Here is a 19,799-nt window from a genome sequence, read left to right on the forward strand (position 1 = left end):
TGGCGGGTGGTGGGTGGTGTGTAAACTGGTCTGGTTATATTTTCGCTCATCTAATCTGTTTCTCTCTCCGTTTTGTAACCTTGTTCCGCTGTTCTGCTCGCCGGCGCTTCGGTTCTTCCCCGGGACGACTTCCGGGGTCCACAGTCGCGGCTACGTCGTAGTCCCGGCCGTTTCGCCGGCGGCTATAGTCTCGGCCTCACACTTTTCGGCTGGGGAGTGAAACTGTCCGCTTTTATTCGGTGAACCTGCAAAACATCTCGAACAGTGCTCCGCCTTGCTTTGACGGAAAGCAGGTCTATTTCTCCGTCTCCCTCCTACGCCGCGGGCGCGAAACAAGCCGTAGGCAGCAACAGAAGGCCACATGACCGGCGTGTGCGGTGTTTGCACACTCCTCCGTTCCAACCGGAACTCTCACTCCACCCCTGAAGTTAGCTCTGTACCTCTTCGTTTCTCATCAGAAAGCCAGCCGTGCCAGCAGTTGGCGCACGTCATCACCCTCTCTGGCTGATAGCTTTCTGCTTGTTTGGAGCGCAGCGGACGTCCCGCACGGCGTGGTACTATCAACTGCCCTGGCACGAAGGCCCAGTCGGATGAGAATCTCTCAGTTTTGAAGCTAATGTATTCCTCCTTGTCTTCTTTGGAGAAATAATGAGGACTCGCGCTTACCGGGTGCTTCTGTCACTAGGTCCGTTGTCTTCTGTCGTAGCATAGAAATGCCTGGAGTAGCTCCGCAGACACCGAAGTGTGACTCGGCTGTTTTTTTATCGCCAGCGTTCTGGGCAAGCGCGCGTGCGCGAGTACCTGTTCCTCCTTCTTCAGGCTGTTGATGGGGTGACGGCAGTGAAAGACGGCAGCGGAGGCTGTCGCTTCTTCTGTCCGATCCAGCAGTCAGACTAGTCAGTTTCCGAGTGGGGACCCCTTGTCGCGCTTCTTACGTATAGTATTTTTCTTTCTGCCCAGAGTTTCCCTTATATGTTTTCTCCTCAACCCTGGTGGATGTCGGCTGGAAGAACTTTCATTCGTGGAGTGCCTACAGCGAATCACCTGTCTTCTTCCAGCTGGGGTCCGCGTTTTGGTGATGCTGACACGTCACCTGAGTACACGACCGAACGGTTGTCCTGCGCACTCAGTTGTGGAGTACCGTGGGTGGTCCTGAGCACACAACGGAGCTTTGTACTCCGGCCATGGTCCTAGTCCACCCAATGTGGCCTGTAGGAGTGTGCTATCACCCCCGTTGCTGTGGAGCAACCGAGCTGCAGGTTCCGAACTAAGCCAAGCTGTCAAGCCGGTGGCGGCATGAAGCTCTTGTAGCCAGTAAAGCAAGCTTGGCGGTATGAGGCACTGCTCGTGTGTTCTTTGTCACGCTATGTGAGAGCTGCGGCCCCGAGTCGTCCCAGCATACACACTTTCACGCCTTTCGCATCTACAGCGTTCTTCGAGTCCTTTCCACGGACTATTACGTCTCTTGATTCACCGTCGCAACTGTTTTGTGTAGTTCTTGTCTTTTTGAGTCTCAGTATTACTACTCTGTCAAACTTTTCTCACCGTTAGTCAACGTCTTCGGAGTCGTTCGTGTGCTTTCGTGGACCTTTTTCTTTCGCTACTGTATGCGGGATCGAAACTGCTGGTTTCTTGTTCGCCGGCTTCAGTTGTCTTCGCAACCTGCCGTTTCACTCATTGAACTGGGCTTTGCCGTGTCTCTACTCGTGGCTTCTCGTCGCCATGCCGCGAGCACCGCTTCACGCTACTTCCTCTGCTCTCCCACTGAATCCTGCCAGCAGCTCACAGGACTCCTGCAGCCACTCTCAAACAAGTCGCCAGAACATTCCAAAGAAGCCTTTAGTCATTTGTAGTGATGTCCGGCCTGTCCCGGGTGATTCCCGAGCGAGAAAAAGACGAGAGCCCTCGTCGCTGGAGGTGGTGGGGCATCATACGCATCATACAGAAGACAGAAGAACGCCAAGGAACCAAGCTGATATTTCTGAAGGCAAAAGGCGTAAGGAGGGAGTCGCGCCAACACACCGGAGGCAGTGTCCGTGCACATCAGTAGTTGAAGGGACACTGGATGTCTCGTCAAATGTGTTACCTTCTTGGTCTACGTCTCCTGTCTCTTCCGGTCACAAACGGAGCAACGTCGGACGAGGTGGGCAGCATGCCGAACATCACACCGGGCCGCTGACGCGTCAAAGACTGAAAGAGGCCTCGCAGAAGGGGCTTGCCTCAAATTCGGACACTAAGGCTGAGAAGGCCAGCGTCCTGCGGAGCCAGGAGGCAGCAGCTAATGCGTTCGAAGACAAGGTGGAGCTGACGCCAAACATTGTGGCCAAAGGCCGACGAAAAAAAGGCGAGCTGGCGGCCTCTCGGTGCCTAGAGTCTGATGACGTAGCACATAATTCGGCGTCTGGTGTTTCTTTAGCCGAAGGAGAAAGAGAAGTGGAAATGACAAGTCCGCCTAAGGTGCGCCGAGAAGCGGACAGTGAAACGGACGATGACTTGGAAGGGTCAGATAGCGGCGTCGAAGCTAATGCACCGTTAGAACTGCAGAGCGTTGAGACTGAAATCGAAAAGTTCGAAACAGCCCTGACGCTGCTCCGACCAACGCTGGGTGACTACGCAGGAGAGAGAGAAGACAGTGTCCAAGCGATCGAGGCACACATTAACAAGTATGTCCGGTGGCCGTGCTTTGGCGGTTGAGAAAATCATGCGCATTGAGCCAGGGAGCCAGAGGAGGCGGTAAAGCCCTGACTCCTGGTATGACTACGCGGAAGGCCGGGCTCAAGCGCCCTGCCCGTCCTCCTTCCCCCGGACAGATTCGCACAGTGGGCGTGCGCTAGAACAGAGCGAGCGTCACTGGGCACAGTTTCGGTAACCTGCTGAGGCACTCGTACAGTAGAACACACAACAGAACTGCTTGTTCATATCCTCTCCTTCGCCGTCAGTGTCTGTTCACTTCTGGTCACGATCGTCTAGGTTGTTCACTTTCTTACATGCTTCAATGGTCCTGGGCTCTTTTCAGGATACGTTATGTCACGCGACCCAGGTACGGGTAAAAGTATGTCTGCGAGTGTGTGTGCCTCGTCTAGGTTCCTGTGTCTGGCCTCCCTGGTAACGGATTGAATGAAGATAGTGTTTTGTCGTGTGGTATCGAGGAGAAAGGGTTTCGTATTCCGTGACACGAGGGTCGTGTTCATGGCTCAGTACGTCCGATGTCGGGTCGAAGCGTCGTCTGATGTCACTTATGCGTCTTATGTCCAGATTGCTGAGCCGAAAGAAGGGAGGCATGATTTACTTGTGCGGTGCCAGCGGCACAGGAAAGACTTGCACGGCGATGCATGTGCTCCAACAGAAACTGCGGGACCCGAAGCACAGAGGCAAAGTGCACAAAGATGTAGGTCCGAAAAAAATTAGATACTTCACCGTCATCATCTCTGGGGCCGCCGTACGAAGCAGGTGCACGCGGCGTTACCTTGTAGCGAACTTCTCGAGGCTTTCGCGTGAACACGGGTGCTATCCGTTTGCCCGAATTTCTCTCGAATTCAGATAAAGGGTATCGGTCGCAACCCCCTCCTATGTGCGCGAGCGTCCGCAGCCGCTCATTTCTTTACTGTATTTTCCGTCCGTGGAACGCCGATCCTCAGTCCTCACAGGTCGAAATCTGTTTGTGTAGCGTGAAGGCCCGTGCACACTCAGCACCGCGATGCGGGTGCAACGAAGTCCGCGACTGTGCCAGTAAGAGGATGCAACATGATCGAGACGGACAGCTGTGATGCAGGTGACGCTCCCAAAAGTGGTGTCCAGCGAGGCCATCTCCTTGAGAAACAGGAATCGGCGCTTGAGTGTAGTTGAGTCGTCCGGGGGGATCGTTAGATGAGTGCACTGGAGTGAGGAAGATGCACGTATCTGGCATTTTCGTGCCTGAGAAAGAAATGTCTCAGCATTCATTCTGCGGCCAGGGTCGAGTGTTTTGTGCAGCTATGAAGAGGCCGTTATTTGCTTGCCCCGGGAAATTTGGAGTGATAGAGAGAACGGCGCAGGAACCGTACACTTAGTCCACCCGGGAATGCACCCTCTGGTGTGGTTTGCCTGCAGTTGGTCAACATCAAGTGCGCGCACCGAGAGAAGGACGCGCAGCTATTTGTGGAAATGCTCGTTCGCATGCTCCCTCCCAGCTGCGAGACAAGCGAGAAAGCCCTTCACGGGTAAGGAAGCCTGGCTGGGCGCGTGCTCGTGTAGCCTGGGATTTATCCGAGACAGCCCAAACGTTGACAGAAGAACTCTGTTACGTAGTTTACTCATGCTCCATAGCGCCTCCGTATGACGGCTGAAGCAGTTGTTCGAAGCAAGTCAACTGCGAGACGCCTCTCCGGGACCGGAGACTGGTACACAGTTTTTTTTTCCCTGGGGAGGGACGCGAAGGCCATCTGAAGTGTGCTGCAGTATTCAAAACAGCCTGGCGAGCGGGAGACGAAGGCATGCACTCCAGTTTACCCGTCGGGTTGTGACCGATTGCGGGCACACGCCGGGGGTAAGCAGTACGGCCTGTCGCTGTCCGGTCATTGTCCAAGACTGGAGATCACTCGGTGGAAGACACGGGCTAGCAGGGTGGGTTTTGTATTTTCCTTGGCTTCCTGAAACGTACGGCTTCTCTCTTTTGCTGCAGCGAGTTGAAGTCGGCGATTATCAGAGACGGCATAGCCGGTCTTGTTACTCGGTTCACGCGGTTAACCGAGAAATCGGACAAGCTATGGTAAGCTCCCGCAAAAGGTGTGCTTCCACTAGCAAAGCCCCGGGCCAAATGATATGGCCGGTGCTGCTGCAGCGAAAACTAGCCTACCCTAAACCCTAGCGAAACTAACGCTTTACTAAACAGGTAATAGGGTTGCAGGTTCTTGTTTTGCACGTTAGCCGCTCGAGCACCATCCGCTGCTCCCGGGTAATGCGAAGTGTGATGTGAGCCTCGATAAAGCGAATCCGAACCGACAACATGTAGCCGGGGCATGCTTCGGCTCCGCGCCGAGTCAACTGTCTGTCAGAGTTGCCTCCCGCTACGCTATACCCACGCTTCCCTAACCACCTAGGGGAGCTGCAGTTTTCAGAATAAGATTGCTATCCAACCAAAATGGGGCTCTTGTCTGGCACATCCAGCTTGCTGAAATCATAAGAGGTTCTCAGGAAAACGTCGGGTGGATGTGTTTGGTCGATGTTCTGTTTCTCGATTTGTATTCACTGGATCGACGCATGAAGTGCCTTCCTCCGGCCGAAGCCTTAGGGCAGTCTGTCCTGCGAACGGCCGGTGTGAGTAGCAAAGGAGAAATTGGCTTTGAACTATCCCATGCTTGCCTGTTCGTTCCACAAGATGGGGCATGTTGGGCACATGCATGCGGTGTCTTGAGAGAGCTTTCGGGAACGCGTGGCTGCTATGAGTGCAGGTTATGTCTAGTTGACGAAGTTGATTTCCTCACCACAGCAGGAAAGACGCGCACGGATGTGCTAACAGGAGGGGGTCGCAACCTCTGTGGCGGCGGCAGGACTGCTGGCGGACACGGACACGCAGCGCAGCGTCAGGACGTCCTCATGGCTCTCGCCTTGGCAGCCGTTCATCCGCAGTCCAAAATTATTGTCGTGGGTACGTTTCAGTGAATGGGGTGAGCAGGAGCCACCGGTGTCTGATGGCGTCAGAGGAGCAAAGGAACAGTCTCACCCGTTCCCTTGCAAGTCTGCCACATCCTGGCAAAGCAGATTGCCTCGGCGCGGGTTAAAACATCCCTGCAGTCATTTCCGCTGGAGGACAATTCACTGGTATATCTCGAGGCGCCGATACTCAGAGAAGGCGGAGAGACTCTTCACTCTTCAGACAGAGTAAAATGGAAATTTTCAGATCGCACTTCAGTAGTTATCTACTCAGACGCTGCAAGTGCTCCGCACTTTGAGAAAGTCTGAAATGCCTACCGGACTTGCGTGTGTTTGTGCATGCTCGTGATGGACTGTAGTCTCAGCGGGGCTCCTTGCTGGTTGCAGCTTCAGCCCGTTAGCGATGAGCACCTACTGGACGGTGTCCGATGTGGCCTTCTGGGTGCACAAGACGAACACGTGTGTCGGCGTCGTTCTGTGCAGCAATCAGCAATAGCTCAGAGCTGGCGCAGCATTTCGCTGGCCTCCCAATCCCCTCTCTCACCTTCTGTCCGTACACCGAAAAGCAGCTCACCTCGCTTCTCCTCAAAAGGTAGGTCATAAAAAACTGGCGGTCTGAAGATGACAGCTCTGTCCGGGACGCCCGTGACGCCTTATCCTGATAACCCGGAAGTTTAGCCCTCTCCGTCGAAGCCTCGCTCGTACGAGAGCGTCCGTTGTGAATGTTCATAGAAGCAACTTCTGTCCGATCGCGTGACGAGGTCTGCAGTGAGGTCAGTTTTGGGCTCGCTCTTCTCAAGAGAAACTGTGTCGAGCTATCCGAGCCTGACGGTAGCTGTCCAGCTTCGCCGCGACATTTCGCACGTGGGAGCTGGCGTCCGGTCGTGTTTAGGCTGATTTCTTCATGTTCTTGAGCTCCTCGCAAAGGCCCCTCTGCGGTTCACTGCAACAGGCCGGATAAGCGTACGGAAACCAGGGAGAAGGGCCTTAACAAGATTGAAGAGACGGCAGCGCCAAAGAGCAGAACGGCCGAATTGCCGTGATCGAGAGAAGAAGAGCACAGGATTGCCCGTGTTCGCCTGGGCTGGCGCTGCCGGGCAGAGGGCGTGTCCATCTGATGTGCATAGGAGAACTGTCCACCCCAGGCTTTTGGGCGCGCTATTCGTGCTGTGTTTGCATCCAAACGTGTCGTGCTTTGTTGCGCGTGATGGCTTGCACGGTCCCAGTAATAATGGTCCTTCGAAGGAGTCCCGGAAAAGGAGTGAGGTGTGCTTTGCAACGGTGTTTCGACTCGTTTGCTTCGCAGGCTTGAGGCGCTGGGAGGCCAACAGTGCTTCGCGGCGCCGGCCATCCTGCTTTTTGCTCGGAAGGCGGCAAACACGTATGGCGATTTCCGTCTGGCGCTTAGCGGTTTCTGGTATGTTACACTCCGGAGGAGCCGAGGATTGCTTGCAAGGAAACCAAGATGAGGCAACCGTATAGCTACAGAGCGTACATCCGTTTACTTGCATTCAGCATAGCTTCAGTCTATCCTGTATATGTTGCGGCCGCTCTCATTGCTTAGCCCTCGGTAGTAGGGACTCTTTCACACGACTGTGTGCGCACCTTGACAAAACATGCGGTTGCTTTGTCCACATTCGATATATTGCCAACTGTGCCCTTGTGCATGTCCTGTCTGTTGGGTGCTTTCGTCTGAGTCGATGACTGGACGGAATTTGGGAAGTCTGTAGGAAGAGCGCCCTCCGGCCAGAGTTTTATCCGCTATTGGTCACCCCCGGCGTGCTAATGACTATGTTCAAAAAGTATCTTGAGTCTTGTTGACTTAAGCTACCCATTTATGCCAGGGATTCTCCGAGCGAGCGTAACTGACAGAACTGCGCGGCGGAGTGATCCTGTAGGAGAGAAGGGGTTTATTCTTTCACGTGGGTAGGTATGCTGATTTTTTTTTTCTTCGTCCAGTCGAGCTATCGAGGACAAGCTTAATGCCTTGCATGAGGAGCGAACAGCGGCACTGTTGTCGGGAGTCTCGTCGCGCCCACGCCCAGGTATTTCAAGTTGTTCGACTGCTGTCCCTCTTAGCCGCTCAACCACAGCAGAGTCTTCATCGTCTTTCGAGCCCTCCCATGCTTCGCATCTTACCAGTAGCTACCGCAGTAGAAGTGGATCCTCTTCCTTTGATCGTTCGTTTTCTCCTCTTTCTCCGAGCACGCTACAGCGAGCGACCTACTCTAAGGGGTGGGCGGAAACAGCCCCCCAGGCCTCTCGAGGGAGCTCGCCGACGCCGGATGACAAAGGAGATATTATGTCAGTCGAAGTTGCATTTTCTTCTTCATCTCCTGTGGGCGAACATCTCCGGGAATCGCCTCGTCTGGGAAAAGGTGTTAAACGCGGACAGTGTGCCGCTGTTGGAGACGAAAGTCCCGGCAACTCAGTCTCATGCACGCCGTGCTCCAGTAGAGAAGACAGTGGACAAGAGGGCTCTGCGGCCGTCCTTGGCTTCTCTTCTTCTCCCGCTGACGGCATTCTGGCACTTCGGTCCCACGGGCAAAAAGCACCCACCGGGATCCTTCCCGGTCAGGCCTGCCTCCCAGAACTGTATAGCGAGAGCCAGGACGGTCAATCGCGGAAGACGAACGCGTATGCAGGTTCACCGGCGGAGGGCGACCTGAACGTGAAAAGCACTCATACAAGCGACAATAACAAACCCACACAGGCGTGTCATCTGCAGAGTCTTCCGGATGATATGACTTGTCAACAGCACGCGACTCCCTCTACAGTTGCATCGTCGCTGACATCTTCTCCGCTGGCAAGCACTCATGGACATGGAGGCACTTCAAAAACGCTGACTCAGGGAAGCGCAGTGTCCTGTCGCAAAAAGCCGCCAGAGCTTTCCCAGAAGTGCGTACTTGGGGAAGATCTTCACTCAGCTCTCCGGAGGAAGCTCGAAAGCGCTGAGCCCCTGTCACGAGCAGAGATGAGCTTCAGTGAAGTGGACGCTAGGGACGAAGTTTGTTCCGCGAGTTTCTTCGGCAAGGTCACAGCAACCTCGCCTGTGACTGCAGCGGGCTTAGCCGGTCATTACGGTGGGGTGGCCGGATACGGCGGTAAGCCAAGCAAGCCACAAAAGGTTTCTTCTTACGATGGAAATCTCAACGTGCGGCACGAGGCACAGAGCTTGGGCAAAGTTCTCCGCAAACAGGCTCTGCAAGACACGATTTTGCATTTTCAGTCGTAGATGCACCGAGGCAAGACAGCCCGTGAGATGTCTGCCGTATGCTACTGCATTCTGGCTGTGATACTGCATAAGGCCGGGAAGAAAGAGGACGGCTTCTTTAAGGCGAAACTTGATTTTCTCGAGCAACGACCGATTTCCAGTGCGAGCCAGAGCCTGTCAGTGTCAGCGGATTCGCCTCCAGTCCACAACGGCTGTTGTAATTGCTGCTCACCAGCTATGATCGGGACATGTCTTCCACCCACCTGTGTACGCTGCACTGTATAGACACCTCTGTCTCCTTGTTGCATTGCATTTCTTGAAAATGTTTGAAAAGTTAGTCGTGAGCTCTTTCACTTTCGGCGAATATCTTCTGTGCGGGCTCCCTGTCAGACACCCCCCATGCCCGTGATCTTCCGGATACGCCCGGCAGCATCGGAGTCCTGACCTTACCTTCGGCAGCCAACACACCCCACAATGCTTTGGGGTCGCCGCTGGCTGCCTTCACGCCTCCAGCGGTGGTCAGTTCTCCACTAGCCAACTCCCCTTCCATGGAGAGTCACGGAGCAGAGCTGCCCCACCTGCATTCAGTAAGCGATAGCTTCTCAGCGGAAGCAAAGGAAACTGAAGAAGCGGCAACGAGTGATATGGAACGGCAGGCCGACATAGAGAATTTGGAAAGAGGCAGGCTGACTGTAGGCACCGAGCCCAGAGCAGAAATTTACCGAGTGGACCAGGGCGGAGACGAAGTGTTCCCCTCCGACGTTTTGACGGTCCGGCATTGCTCACAGTCTGCGGACAGGGCGACGAGTGAGCGCGGTAGTTCGCAGGGAGAGTCACTGATCTTCGTCTCGCAGAGAGAGGCACTCGCTGCTCATTCCACAGCTTCTTCGCCCGCTAGGAGAATAATGAGGAATGGTGAGCGGAACTGTTTGCTCCGGTCAACAAGTGTCCCCTCTTCGGACTTCGGTGGAGCGGCTTCCTCGTGTACGGCCGCTTCGTTTCTGTGTTCTTCTCCCCCGGCAACGCCCTTCCCTTCTGCGGGGGGCGCAGCAAGCGGCCACAGGAACCGCAGCTTGGCACACCGTCCGCATGCGCCACGGCAGCCCCATTTGTCAGCGTTGAAACTTCTTCAGTTCCAGAAGGAGCAAACACCGTTTTCGGAAAAGTCTACGTCTCACTGCAGGCTCTCCAGCAGCAGTAGTAATTGTTCGTCTTCAAGACGATCTGTGGAGTTGAGAGACGTCAGAAATTTCAGTCCCGGCCCTGGCACCACACCTCTCAACCACTTTTTTCTAAGTGCAGGTGGGAGAGCCAACAGAGAAGTAGCTGTGGTCTCCGCGGGTCCGCAAGATGTAGGAGGCACCCAGGGTCACTGTCGGGCTACATCAGCCAGTATTGTGGGTGGCGACGAAAGGAGAAGAGAGGCTGACGGAGGTAGTAACGCCCACGGGCAGAACCCTGCAACCCTCGCTAGGAAGGCGAGAAGCTCAGTCCGGGGAGCAACGGGAGGGACGAGTGTGCAGAGGGGAGTAACCGAAGAAGTAATAGGCGTAGGGGCTCTGAATGCGAGGGCAGGTACAGTCTTCGGCAACGAGCAGCAGAGTGTGGTCGCACGCATCCAAGGACTGCCCCTTATGCACCAGGTTTATCTGCTGGCGGCCTGCCGGAGTGCAATGAAAAGAGTGCACGAGTCACCTCCGAAGAAGGAAGCAGCAGGTCGGGGGAAGGAAGAAGCACGTCAGTTGGTAGAGAGACGAGCTTCAGGAGCTCGTGGATCACATCAGGAGAACGTCGCTTTGCAGCACCAGCATCTTGCTGGGTGTGTTGGAAGTGTGGACATCACGTTTGAAGATGTTGAGGTAGGAAAGTCACCCTCTCGTTCCCCTTCCCCCTTCCATTTTGCCCTGGTAAATCGGATTTTGCGTCTCTTTGACCGCGCTTCTTTGCTCTGACTCCTTTGGCTTCGATGCTGTGTCGATCCGTCCCGACTAAGAGCAAAGCATTTCCGTCGCCTCCAAGTGTTGTCTTCTACGGAGGGAAGTTGAGACACGTACGGCCCAGTACTCCCCTCGGGGAGACAACCAGCGGTCGACGTCGGTATGCGTTGTGTGGGGCCTCGTCGGCGTGCGATTGCCTCCTGTGTGACTTTGAGGATACCAGACGCTAACCCTGCTTATGTCGAGCCACCCTGTACCCGTTCTCGCGTGTATCCGGACAGAGCGTGCTGAGCAAGCGGAGGCTAACACCTTGGAAGCCCAGACTTCCCGGTTGTTTGCGTGCGATACTTCCTAGGTTCAGTACCGCCAGCTTTGCCAAGAGCTTCAGAATGGTCACTTTCTGAACGAAAATATGGCCACAAGCTGCTGGCGTCATGCCCTGGAAGCATTCGAGCAGATGGGCTTAATGCGTCCTAAGCACATCATGGGCTGTGGTCTTGAGAAGAGGACAAGTTCAAGCGGCTGCTCGTCTAGCCTTCTGAAGGGTCCTTGGAGCGCTGGAAGCGTGGCAAGAGGTGCCTACGACTCTTTCCCTCCCTTTGGCGGCGGTAGAAGAAGCTCGGCAGGGAGTCTCTGGACGTCAGGAAGCTCATCGGGAGGCGGGAGGTGGAGTGCGGGATCTTTCAGGGCGCAACGTGCTGCGGAAAAAGAGCAGGTAAAAGCTGGGCTTAAAGAATTCTGCGCACTCGGTCCGGCGGACGCCGAATCGTCGTGTCTTCATGCGCCTGTGTCGAGTGTTTCCGCCTGTTTGCTTCAGCATCTTTTTGCCCTGCTGTTCTCTGCAGAAAATCGAAAATACCTGTTTCTTCTGTCAGCAAGTGCAGTTAATTCCGTGTCAGGAGTGTCTACAGGCAGGTCAATCCATTCTGAACAACGCGTAATATGCGGAACACGGACTGGCCACAGACAGGTTCGTTTGTTTACAGGCCTGGGAACTGCAACTTTCGCCTCCGCTGATCGAAGCGGCAATCAAGCGGCTGCAGCCTATCCTCATGAGCTCAGATTTGGAAGAGCATTTCACTAGGGGCCTCGAGGCGTAGCGAACAGAAGGGTTCGGGAAACCGTGCAAGGTGAAAAGATCTTCTGCTGAGGTGCTGGCGGAGTTGGCGGTCTTGCTTGCTCCGGCTGCTGCTCTCTGCCTGCATCGAGATCCATGCTCGTTCGTGTGTCTGTGTCGCAGTCTGCTACTAGAACGCCTGACATTTTTTTGTCAGGGCTGTCGCAGAAAGGCTCCCAATCCCACTTCACACTAGCGACCACGGAAGACGCGTACACACGCGTCGAGAGGCACAGAGTCATCTTTACTCCCGACACGGGTGGAACTGATTCTGACCTTTTGTCAGCGGAAAGGGCTCTCGCCCGTGTGGTCGCTTGCTCGTGACTTTCGCGCACAACGGCAAACACGACAGAGTCCCAGGCGCCGACGCCTCATTCTTGCATCGTAGTGGTTACTGTTCCAAGCAAGCACTGTACATGTCTCAGCAAAAGCACCTGCTGTCAGCTTGTACAGGGGAAGAGGTGGGTGCTGTCTGATACAGGTTTTCTCAAGCTTACACCACCGTGGTCTTCACTTGCGAGATTCAAACTTCTGCGTGTGCAGGCGGGATGAGGGACAGAGGGCTTCGCTCCCCGAGTTCGCAAGCTTCGTATTGTTTCTTGTCTCTTCTTGTCTCAAGCAGAGGAAATTTCGCGAGAGTGGGACCTATTTGTACTGTGGGAGTTTAGTAGAGGGATTCCGCAGTTTTTTCTCAGCAATATCACCTTCACAATATCCGAGACCCGAGTGTGCTCGGGTGTTCAACAGGGAACCCGGGTTTGTTTTCAGCTGTCCACGTGCTTCCCTGGTGGTTAGGGGGATGTTGTCCAATGAATTTGTCTTTCCTTTTCTGGGGAAGCGGGGGGGGAAGGGCGCTCTAGACGGTGTCCTGCGTACCCTGCCTGGCCTGTTCTGTCATACAGTAACGTATGTGAGTGTGTGTCTTGAATATCGCACTGAAAGTCGGGCTCAGTAGGCACTCTGGATGTCCCCGGCAACGTTCGCGCTCCCGTGCTAAAGGGAACTTCCTGCAGGCGGAGGTTGTTCAGTGGGGACGCAGTCCAACATGTATTGATGCCAGTCTGTTCGCGTACCCCGTAGTCCCATAAGTAGTCAGCCGTGCGCCCCGCAACCACTGGGTGCGCGTTGATATGGGAGGCTGCTTGTTTCTGGGCTGTCTTTTTTCTTCTTCTCGTCACTGTTTCTGAAACTTTGCCATGGTACGTGGCTTCCCGGTGCTGCGGTCTCCTGCGGAGATCCCTGCGGCCCAAGCCCTGTTTTATGGAAGTCCCGCAGGAAACTACTTCCTCTAGTTTCGAGTAGCAGAAACAAACCCAGCGGCCGTCCGCTCGAAAATAGGAACGAACTTCGAGTGCGCAAACTGTCTGAAATGGCGCCCACTGACAGTGGCCCTTTCCGCTGCTAACAGCACAGGTTGTGGACTTCGCAAGGAGGTTGGGGGCTCTCAGCTTGGATGTGGGACTCCGTTGTTACCTGCTATGATTCAAGTGAGAAATTGAGGTGGCGATGATACCACGAAAGAGAGTTCCCCCCGGTTCTTCGTCACCTTGACGGCAGGCGCGCTTCGCATTTGTTGTGTTTCCACCTCTTTTTGTCTCTCCTTTTGAGTGATTCACGTTATCCGATCGCTACTGTCGGCTCGCGGTTTCAGGTAGCCTGAGCGCTATGGGACGAGTCTGATTCTGAAGGGACCGTTGGCGAGCGGACGATGTGTAGAGTTCTGCAGTCCAGGAGGTGGCGTAAGACGTGGAAGGCACCTGACTGCAGCTGCAGTGAAGCAGTCAGTATATTTGTCGAGACTCCGCCATGTGGCTGGTGCGGTAGGCAGCTGTGATTGGTGTTCGTATTCAAGGAAGAAGCTCGTGTGCGGTGTCTTCCTCTTCCACGGAACATGAGGCTACGTACCCCATGCGTGCACCCGCACCGCAGGCAACTTCTCGCCTTGGAGTATTGGCGGTGGTGTCCTTTTCGCACCGGTGTGGAACCGGGCGACCGCGGAGAACTGCTATCCTTGTCTGCTTTTTGTTTGAGCGAAGCGATGCAAACAGGCGGGGAAACTAGCGGGGCCGGCGCCAGCATCACAGCCAGTCGGTGCCATTCTCTGAGGAGTGAGCAGCAGCCCAGTACATCGTGGAAGGCTTTCGGAAGAATCTCAGTTCTTCCAGTGGCACTGCAGATGTATCGTCGTAACACGGAGTGCAGAACGGGATTCATTCTCCGTGAAGGCATTATGCAGGTAGCCCTCTCAGGAGTTCTGCGTGGCCGAAGACACTTGGTCACTGAAAAGCCTCCGGAACGGATCGTCTGCCCTTCCGGTGTGTGTGCCTTGTCTGAACCAAGTGTGTTCGTTTTCTTTGTTGCGTTGGCTACCTCTGCAGGCCTGCATAGTTTTTACAAGCGCCCTCACTTTCCCAGTCGTGAAATGTTTTGGGGCCTCGACGTTGCGTACAGCTGGCAGTGTGGCAGTACCTGCGTCAGCATGAACAGATCCGTGGCGCAACAGGTTTCGTGGTTAAGCTAGTCTAAGCATTTTTTTTAGAACAGAGCTGGAAGCCAACGATCCCGCCGGCGCTTTTGTCCAGTGCTCGACATCAGTCCCCCACTCCGGTCAATGGCGGACAAGCTACGGAAACGGATGAAATTACAGAGGTTGTCAACCCTCTCACTCAGCCATCTAGCCGCAGCCATTCTCTCATGTCGTACTTGAAAACATGAACAGGCATCAGCTCTGCCTAGTTCCCGCGGCACGGGTCGCCGTTCGCTCGACCGTAGCGGGTGCAGTCTGGGACTGGACAGTCCAGTCGGAGTAGTGGTACAGTGTCCAGTCTGGTTCTTGGGCAAGAATTCGTCGCGCATGGCCACCGCTTCCAGTTGTACGAAGGATGGAGGACTTCCGGGTTGAATCCGCTACGTGTAGTGCAATGTAGTCTGACAGCTGGACTGCGTTGCCGCGGACACACGACGTTCCAGCAGTACTAAAAATCTGTTCGCGTTTTTCCGCAACGACCGACGTGCTGGTTCTCCATGCACGACTCCTCACTCGAGAAGGCTTGCTGCATGGGGCCGCAGGGAAGTGAGGACTGCATACGTACACCTGCCTAGGTACGAACACGAACCAGTGTGTAGGAAGTGACTCAAGCTGCACCGGGGGCTGACATCATACTTCGGCGTCATCCCTGTCGAACGAGATGACACCGCTCATCCCCTCGAGGCAAGTGCGGATGAGAATGCTCAGTACCGTCCCTCTGGGTTAGGTCTGTGACGCCATGGTGTGTTTCGGTGGTGATTCCTCACTTTCGGTCCACTGGCGGCGGACTCCGAGGCGTCGTAGGCTTCCCCACAGGAGCGTGGCAAGACCATGCAGCGTCTGCTTAGGCGCAGCAGGTCCCACCCCATATCTCAACTAAAGAGCCACTTTCTTCGCTTGCAAATCAGCACAGCACTCTCCGGGCTCACCAACGGCCCCGGCGCATGCAGCAGTGCCGTAAAACCGCCACGCGATTTGCTTCATGCAGAATGACGACTACTCCCCCGAAATGGAGCAATATCGATAACGGGCCGCGCATCTCGCAACCCTTCCTTGGCTAAGTTGCCATATGCGGAGCGTCAGTCCCACATTCGGAAACGTGACTGGTGCCTTCCCCCACCCACTAAAAGTGTGACCCACCACACGGTACGTGTGCGAGTGCAGGGAGAGCTACTGCGGTGTTCGTGATCATGGAGACAGCACTTTCGAGGAAAAAAAGACCAACCTGTATTATTGTCCCCATACCTGACTCCCGAACTTAGGAAACGTAGCTCTGTTTTGCGTGCGGCTGCCTCGCGCACCAGGAACTCCATCTTTCTGTCACGCACGCGACCTCTGCAGGAGGTGGTTCTCCGGGATCGTTACTCAGGTTACCTCAGGCTGCAGTTGGAGGCAGATCGCAGCGATCAAGTTCGGAAGTCGGAGGGCGCTCGTAGAAGTCGGTCGCAGCTAGGCCAATGGCGCTGAAGAGTGGCCCACAAAGCTGGGGAATGCTCCTTCGGAGTCTACTCATTTTTGGCACTCTTCAATCACTGCATACAATTACCGCCGTCGCGCGTGGGGTCGCCGGTGAATACAGCATCCCCGGAGTTTCGCCTCCCCAAGAGCCACTTCACTGGAGTACATTCCCCATCGACAATAGCGAAGCGGATATCCAAGAACTTGACGTGGGGGACGTGAGCGACGACTCGCTCGACCTGCCTGCTGGTGCGCTTCTTGCACAGGCACTATACCACTAGGGGCTCTACCCTAAAGGTTACTGGGTCGTAGCACTGTGTCCGCAATACCCGTGTAGGAATGATCAAGCGCGCGGTATGAGCACCAACAATGTCGTGATGCTGTACGGAGAGTGTGCCGCGAGGCAATCAGTGCTCCGGTCTTCATGTCTCTTTCTCCGGGTGTGAATGGTCGCGAGGTTCCGCAAGTCGTGTCTTCGAAAAACGCAGGTGACGCAAGCCGTGTCTCAGAAAAAAGGTCATGCGATTTCAGTAGCTATGGGGGTCTCTGACTCCCGCGCAGAGCGTCCGGCTTCACCCCGGTAGTCTTCAGGTCCCTGTTGGTTTGGCTTTCCATCAGACTTTCCAGAAAACAAAAGCAGCCTAGCAGTTACCGGCGCGAGCCCACATGAATCATGGCAATCGAGGTCCTCGGCACACTGGGGCGCACACCTCGTCATTGTCAATCTCAGAGTCGATAACGAATACGTAAGCGCTCCACTGGTTTAGAAACTTTTTCGTAATTTCCGACGCCTGCAGCAAGCGCGACTGCAGGGGGTCGTAGATTCCCCGTGCCGGTAGGCAATTTACGCTCAGGAGCACGAGGGGCGTCCTGCGATGAACACCTTATGGTGCGGACAAGTGAATGCAGCAACTCAGCGGACGACCCCTCCTTCCCCGCGCCCCAACGCCAGACCATGCATCGCGCAAGCTGAGCGTGACGCGGCCCGACTTCAGCGGTCAGTGACTAGCTAAGACCGACTGGTGTCCCAACACAATCAAAGTGGGCCAGCTACTCTTCATTAGCAGCCACGGGCAAAGGAATGTGTAGGGTCTGGAGGTGGGGTTTCGTGTGATCTCGGGATGCAGGCTTGGGTTCTGTGCTTTGACGGGACATGTGTACATGCAGAAAAAGTACACGGACCCGAGGCTTTGTGACATGCTTCTTGTCAAATGGATGTCAATGCTGGGAAACGCGAAGGCTGAAATTCGGATATACGGAGTGGAATCTGCTCGAGCAATCATCACCGTCTTGAGCCACCATAGCGTCGACTTGCTACAGCGATTCCTATCTGAGCAACCGGACGTGGACTACTGGGAACAACATGGCCAAAGATTTTATCCAGGTAAGAAGGGTCAGAAGCACGCAACAGGCTCCCGGAGGGCTCAACCTTCCGACTGTTGACCGTAGACTGTTGCAGGGCCGTAGAAGACGTTTCGTTTAACGATTCCTCTCCTCCCGGTGTACCCCTTTACCTCTTCAGCCGGCCGCGGGAAGCCTTACCTCAGTGAGGCGGAACGGGTACGGCTGTTGGAACTGACGCCCGGCGGCAGCAGTTCCTCGAGTACTGTTTTTCCCGGCCAGCCCAAATGAGTAGCAACCACCAAGGAGAAGGCGGGGATAAAGCGGCAGGAGGTGCAGGGACAAGATCCTAGGTGAAACCGAACCAGACTTCCGATGACGCACCACAGCTGCTATGCTGGCTCTAAGAAATAAAGCTTCCTCTGTATTTAGGAGTGAGGGCAGATCCGGGATGCCAGGCCTTGCCCTGCTACTCGGATTCGTCCGAGCTCGGGTGCAGGTCGTAGTCACAAGCTTTTCTATACCGGCGCTGGTGCCGCTGAGTCCTTCCAGGCGCCTCGGAGATATTCACGTGGAGCAACGCCCGATGCACTATCATCTGTGCAACAGGCTTTGGCTGTTCCGGTGCACTCGATGCGGCGCTCCTGCTCGGGCAGGTGGTACAACTCTGCAGTGTCAACTACTTCTTGTGTGCCCCGCTGATGCATCAATTTCTTAAAGCCAAAATCTAGTTTACGGACAACCTTGAGACGCACACCAAACCGCGAGAGCCTACGGAGGACGCCAGTAACTGTGTGTGCGGCGGGAAGTGGAGATGACCGCGCTTCAAAACCGGCAACCCCTAGTTGCTGCTCTGAACAGGATTGCTCACAGAGGTTGTATCATGCTCGCGTTTTCTTTCGGACGAGGCTGAAACGGGTGCTCATTTTTCTGTACAACATCACGGTGAGAACCCTCCTCCCTGCCAACACTCCTTGTAAGTCTTTCTCTGACCCGTCTCTCATATTGTACACTTACCAGTCCCGGAAGTCTCTGTTCTCCCCTTGCCTTGCCTGAGCCTCTCTGATTTCACCTTCCACTCTCTGCAGGAACGACGGTAAGGACCAGTGTACAACACCTGCATTGGCGACACCCTACCGGAGAAACAGGATGAAAGGCAGGTTTCTTCTCTTCTGATTGGGTCGCTGGCTGGCCCAGAAACTTAGGTGGACCCAGCTTGTGATGGCGATCCACTTGCCGCAACGAGCGCGTCCCCGCTCCTCCGCTGTACGCAGCTGTACCAGTTTCTGCCCTTTGTGGCATCCAGGACGTCTCCGACGTTCGCCCAGCTTCAGCCCCCGGAATGAACGGCCGCGTTACCTCATGAGAGGTGTGCTGGAACTCCAGATACGTTTGCACTATTGAGAAAGAGGTAGCCAATAAAGCAACTAAGCGGAAAGAGATAGATCGCCGCCTTCGCGCCATTTGCAGGAGCACGCACTTACTTTGCTGGCCAACAGTTTGCCCGGCTACCAGCGCGCATGGCAATATCGACACTTAAGACCGTACGAAGTCCCTCGTATTGACTGACACATTCCCCAGTCACTGTACGTACACGCCGCTAGAGCAGGAGATACGACGCTGCTGCGCGGGTTGGGCGAGTGCACAAAACCAAGGATTCCGGTTTGGAAGTGTCCTGCTTCCGTGGTACCCAGCGAAACCGGAAAGTGCATTCACGCCGCTACCCGTCGCTCTGCACGCTACACTGGTCCATGCTGTCTTCGCTCTGCAAATACTAGGCTGCATGCCAGATCAATCCGCAACGCCCCATCGGGAAGTCGCCACTTCCTTCTGGTCGGTCGATCAACTGACAAGCAGCAATTACCGTCGTCGCGTTCCTCTGGCCACTTCTTTTCCACTTGAGAAGGCGCGGCGATAGTTCCGGACAGTGACGGACTGATGACAGCCACAAGCCGTTACGTTATGGTTTGCGCACCCACAAGACGAAGGAGCCTTCATGGCTCAGAACCCTTGGATTCAGGAGACGCTTCTGACAGCAACCAACCAAGTACCAGACTCGCGTGAGAGGAACGGCGTACCAGTCCGCGGTCAATACCAGAATCCGGGAAGATAATCTACCGCAAAGGAAATGTGTGGAAAAAGCAGTGATTTCCAGATACATTCTCCAAACACACTGAACCCCTTGGGCAATGCATGTTTTTCATGCGGCTCAAGGGAGCCTGGGGACAGTACGACCTCAGCAACATGACAGGCGACTCTTGAAGCAACCCCGCGTGACGTCTTACAAGATGCCCGGGGTCAATCTCAATCTTGAGCACGGGCACGCCACGGGTCTAAATTTCTGCGTTTCGCCACAACGCCGGATGCAGCGGGACAGTCCACTCGGGGGAGCCGTTCCAACGCGAGACGCGATATCAGTAACAGTCTCACCGCGGTGACAGCAGTCGCGCCGAGGTTGCCCTAAACCTAAGCCCCCTTACTTTTTTACAACGGCTTTCGCCTTCGCCGAAGGGCCTGCCGCCTTCGGAGGCGCCGCCGCTTTGGGACCTGCCTTCGATGATGGTGCGGGCAGCC

General features: G+C 55.1%; 4 protein-coding genes across 4 annotated transcripts; 3 read left to right on the plus strand and 1 right to left on the minus strand.

The window, feature by feature from the left end:
• Positions 1 to 57: 57 nt before the first annotated feature.
• On the plus strand, positions 58 to 14,469 carry CSUI_005538 (aaa domain protein). Its single transcript, XM_068065713.1, has 11 exons — positions 58 to 2,663; positions 3,256 to 3,388; positions 4,090 to 4,199; positions 4,661 to 4,747; positions 5,430 to 5,626; positions 6,115 to 6,223; positions 6,938 to 7,048; positions 7,591 to 8,735; positions 9,236 to 10,752; positions 11,138 to 11,497; positions 11,769 to 14,469. Exons 1-11 carry the CDS (start codon positions 1,723 to 1,725, stop codon positions 11,880 to 11,882), a joined length of 4,824 nt encoding a protein of 1,607 aa, XP_067922307.1. The 5' UTR covers positions 58 to 1,722; the 3' UTR covers positions 11,883 to 14,469.
• Positions 14,470 to 14,834: 365 nt separating this feature from the next.
• On the plus strand, positions 14,835 to 16,714 carry CSUI_005539 (uncharacterized protein). Its single transcript, XM_068065714.1, has one exon. It carries the CDS (start codon positions 15,884 to 15,886, stop codon positions 16,163 to 16,165), a length of 282 nt encoding a protein of 93 aa, XP_067922308.1. The 5' UTR covers positions 14,835 to 15,883; the 3' UTR covers positions 16,166 to 16,714.
• A 77-nt stretch (positions 16,715 to 16,791) lies between these two features.
• Positions 16,792 to 17,803, plus strand: CSUI_005540 (ldl receptor wingless signaling trafficking chaperone). The gene has a single exon (XM_068065715.1). The coding sequence runs from the start codon at positions 17,046 to 17,048 to the stop codon at positions 17,325 to 17,327; it is 282 nt and encodes a 93-aa protein (XP_067922309.1). The 5' UTR covers positions 16,792 to 17,045; the 3' UTR covers positions 17,328 to 17,803.
• Positions 17,804 to 18,324: 521 nt separating this feature from the next.
• CSUI_005541 (uncharacterized protein) lies at positions 18,325 to 19,799 on the minus strand (the record flags this gene model as incomplete). The annotated part of the gene is made up of 1 exon (XM_068065716.1): positions 18,325 to 19,799. A coding segment is annotated over exon 1 (363 nt), but the record flags the coding sequence as incomplete, so codon positions are not given.

The sequence above is a fragment of the Cystoisospora suis genome (assembly GCF_002600585.1).
Source record: "Cystoisospora suis strain Wien I chromosome Unknown contig_2675, whole genome shotgun sequence".
Taxonomy (NCBI): Eukaryota; Apicomplexa; class Conoidasida; order Eucoccidiorida; family Sarcocystidae; genus Cystoisospora; species Cystoisospora suis.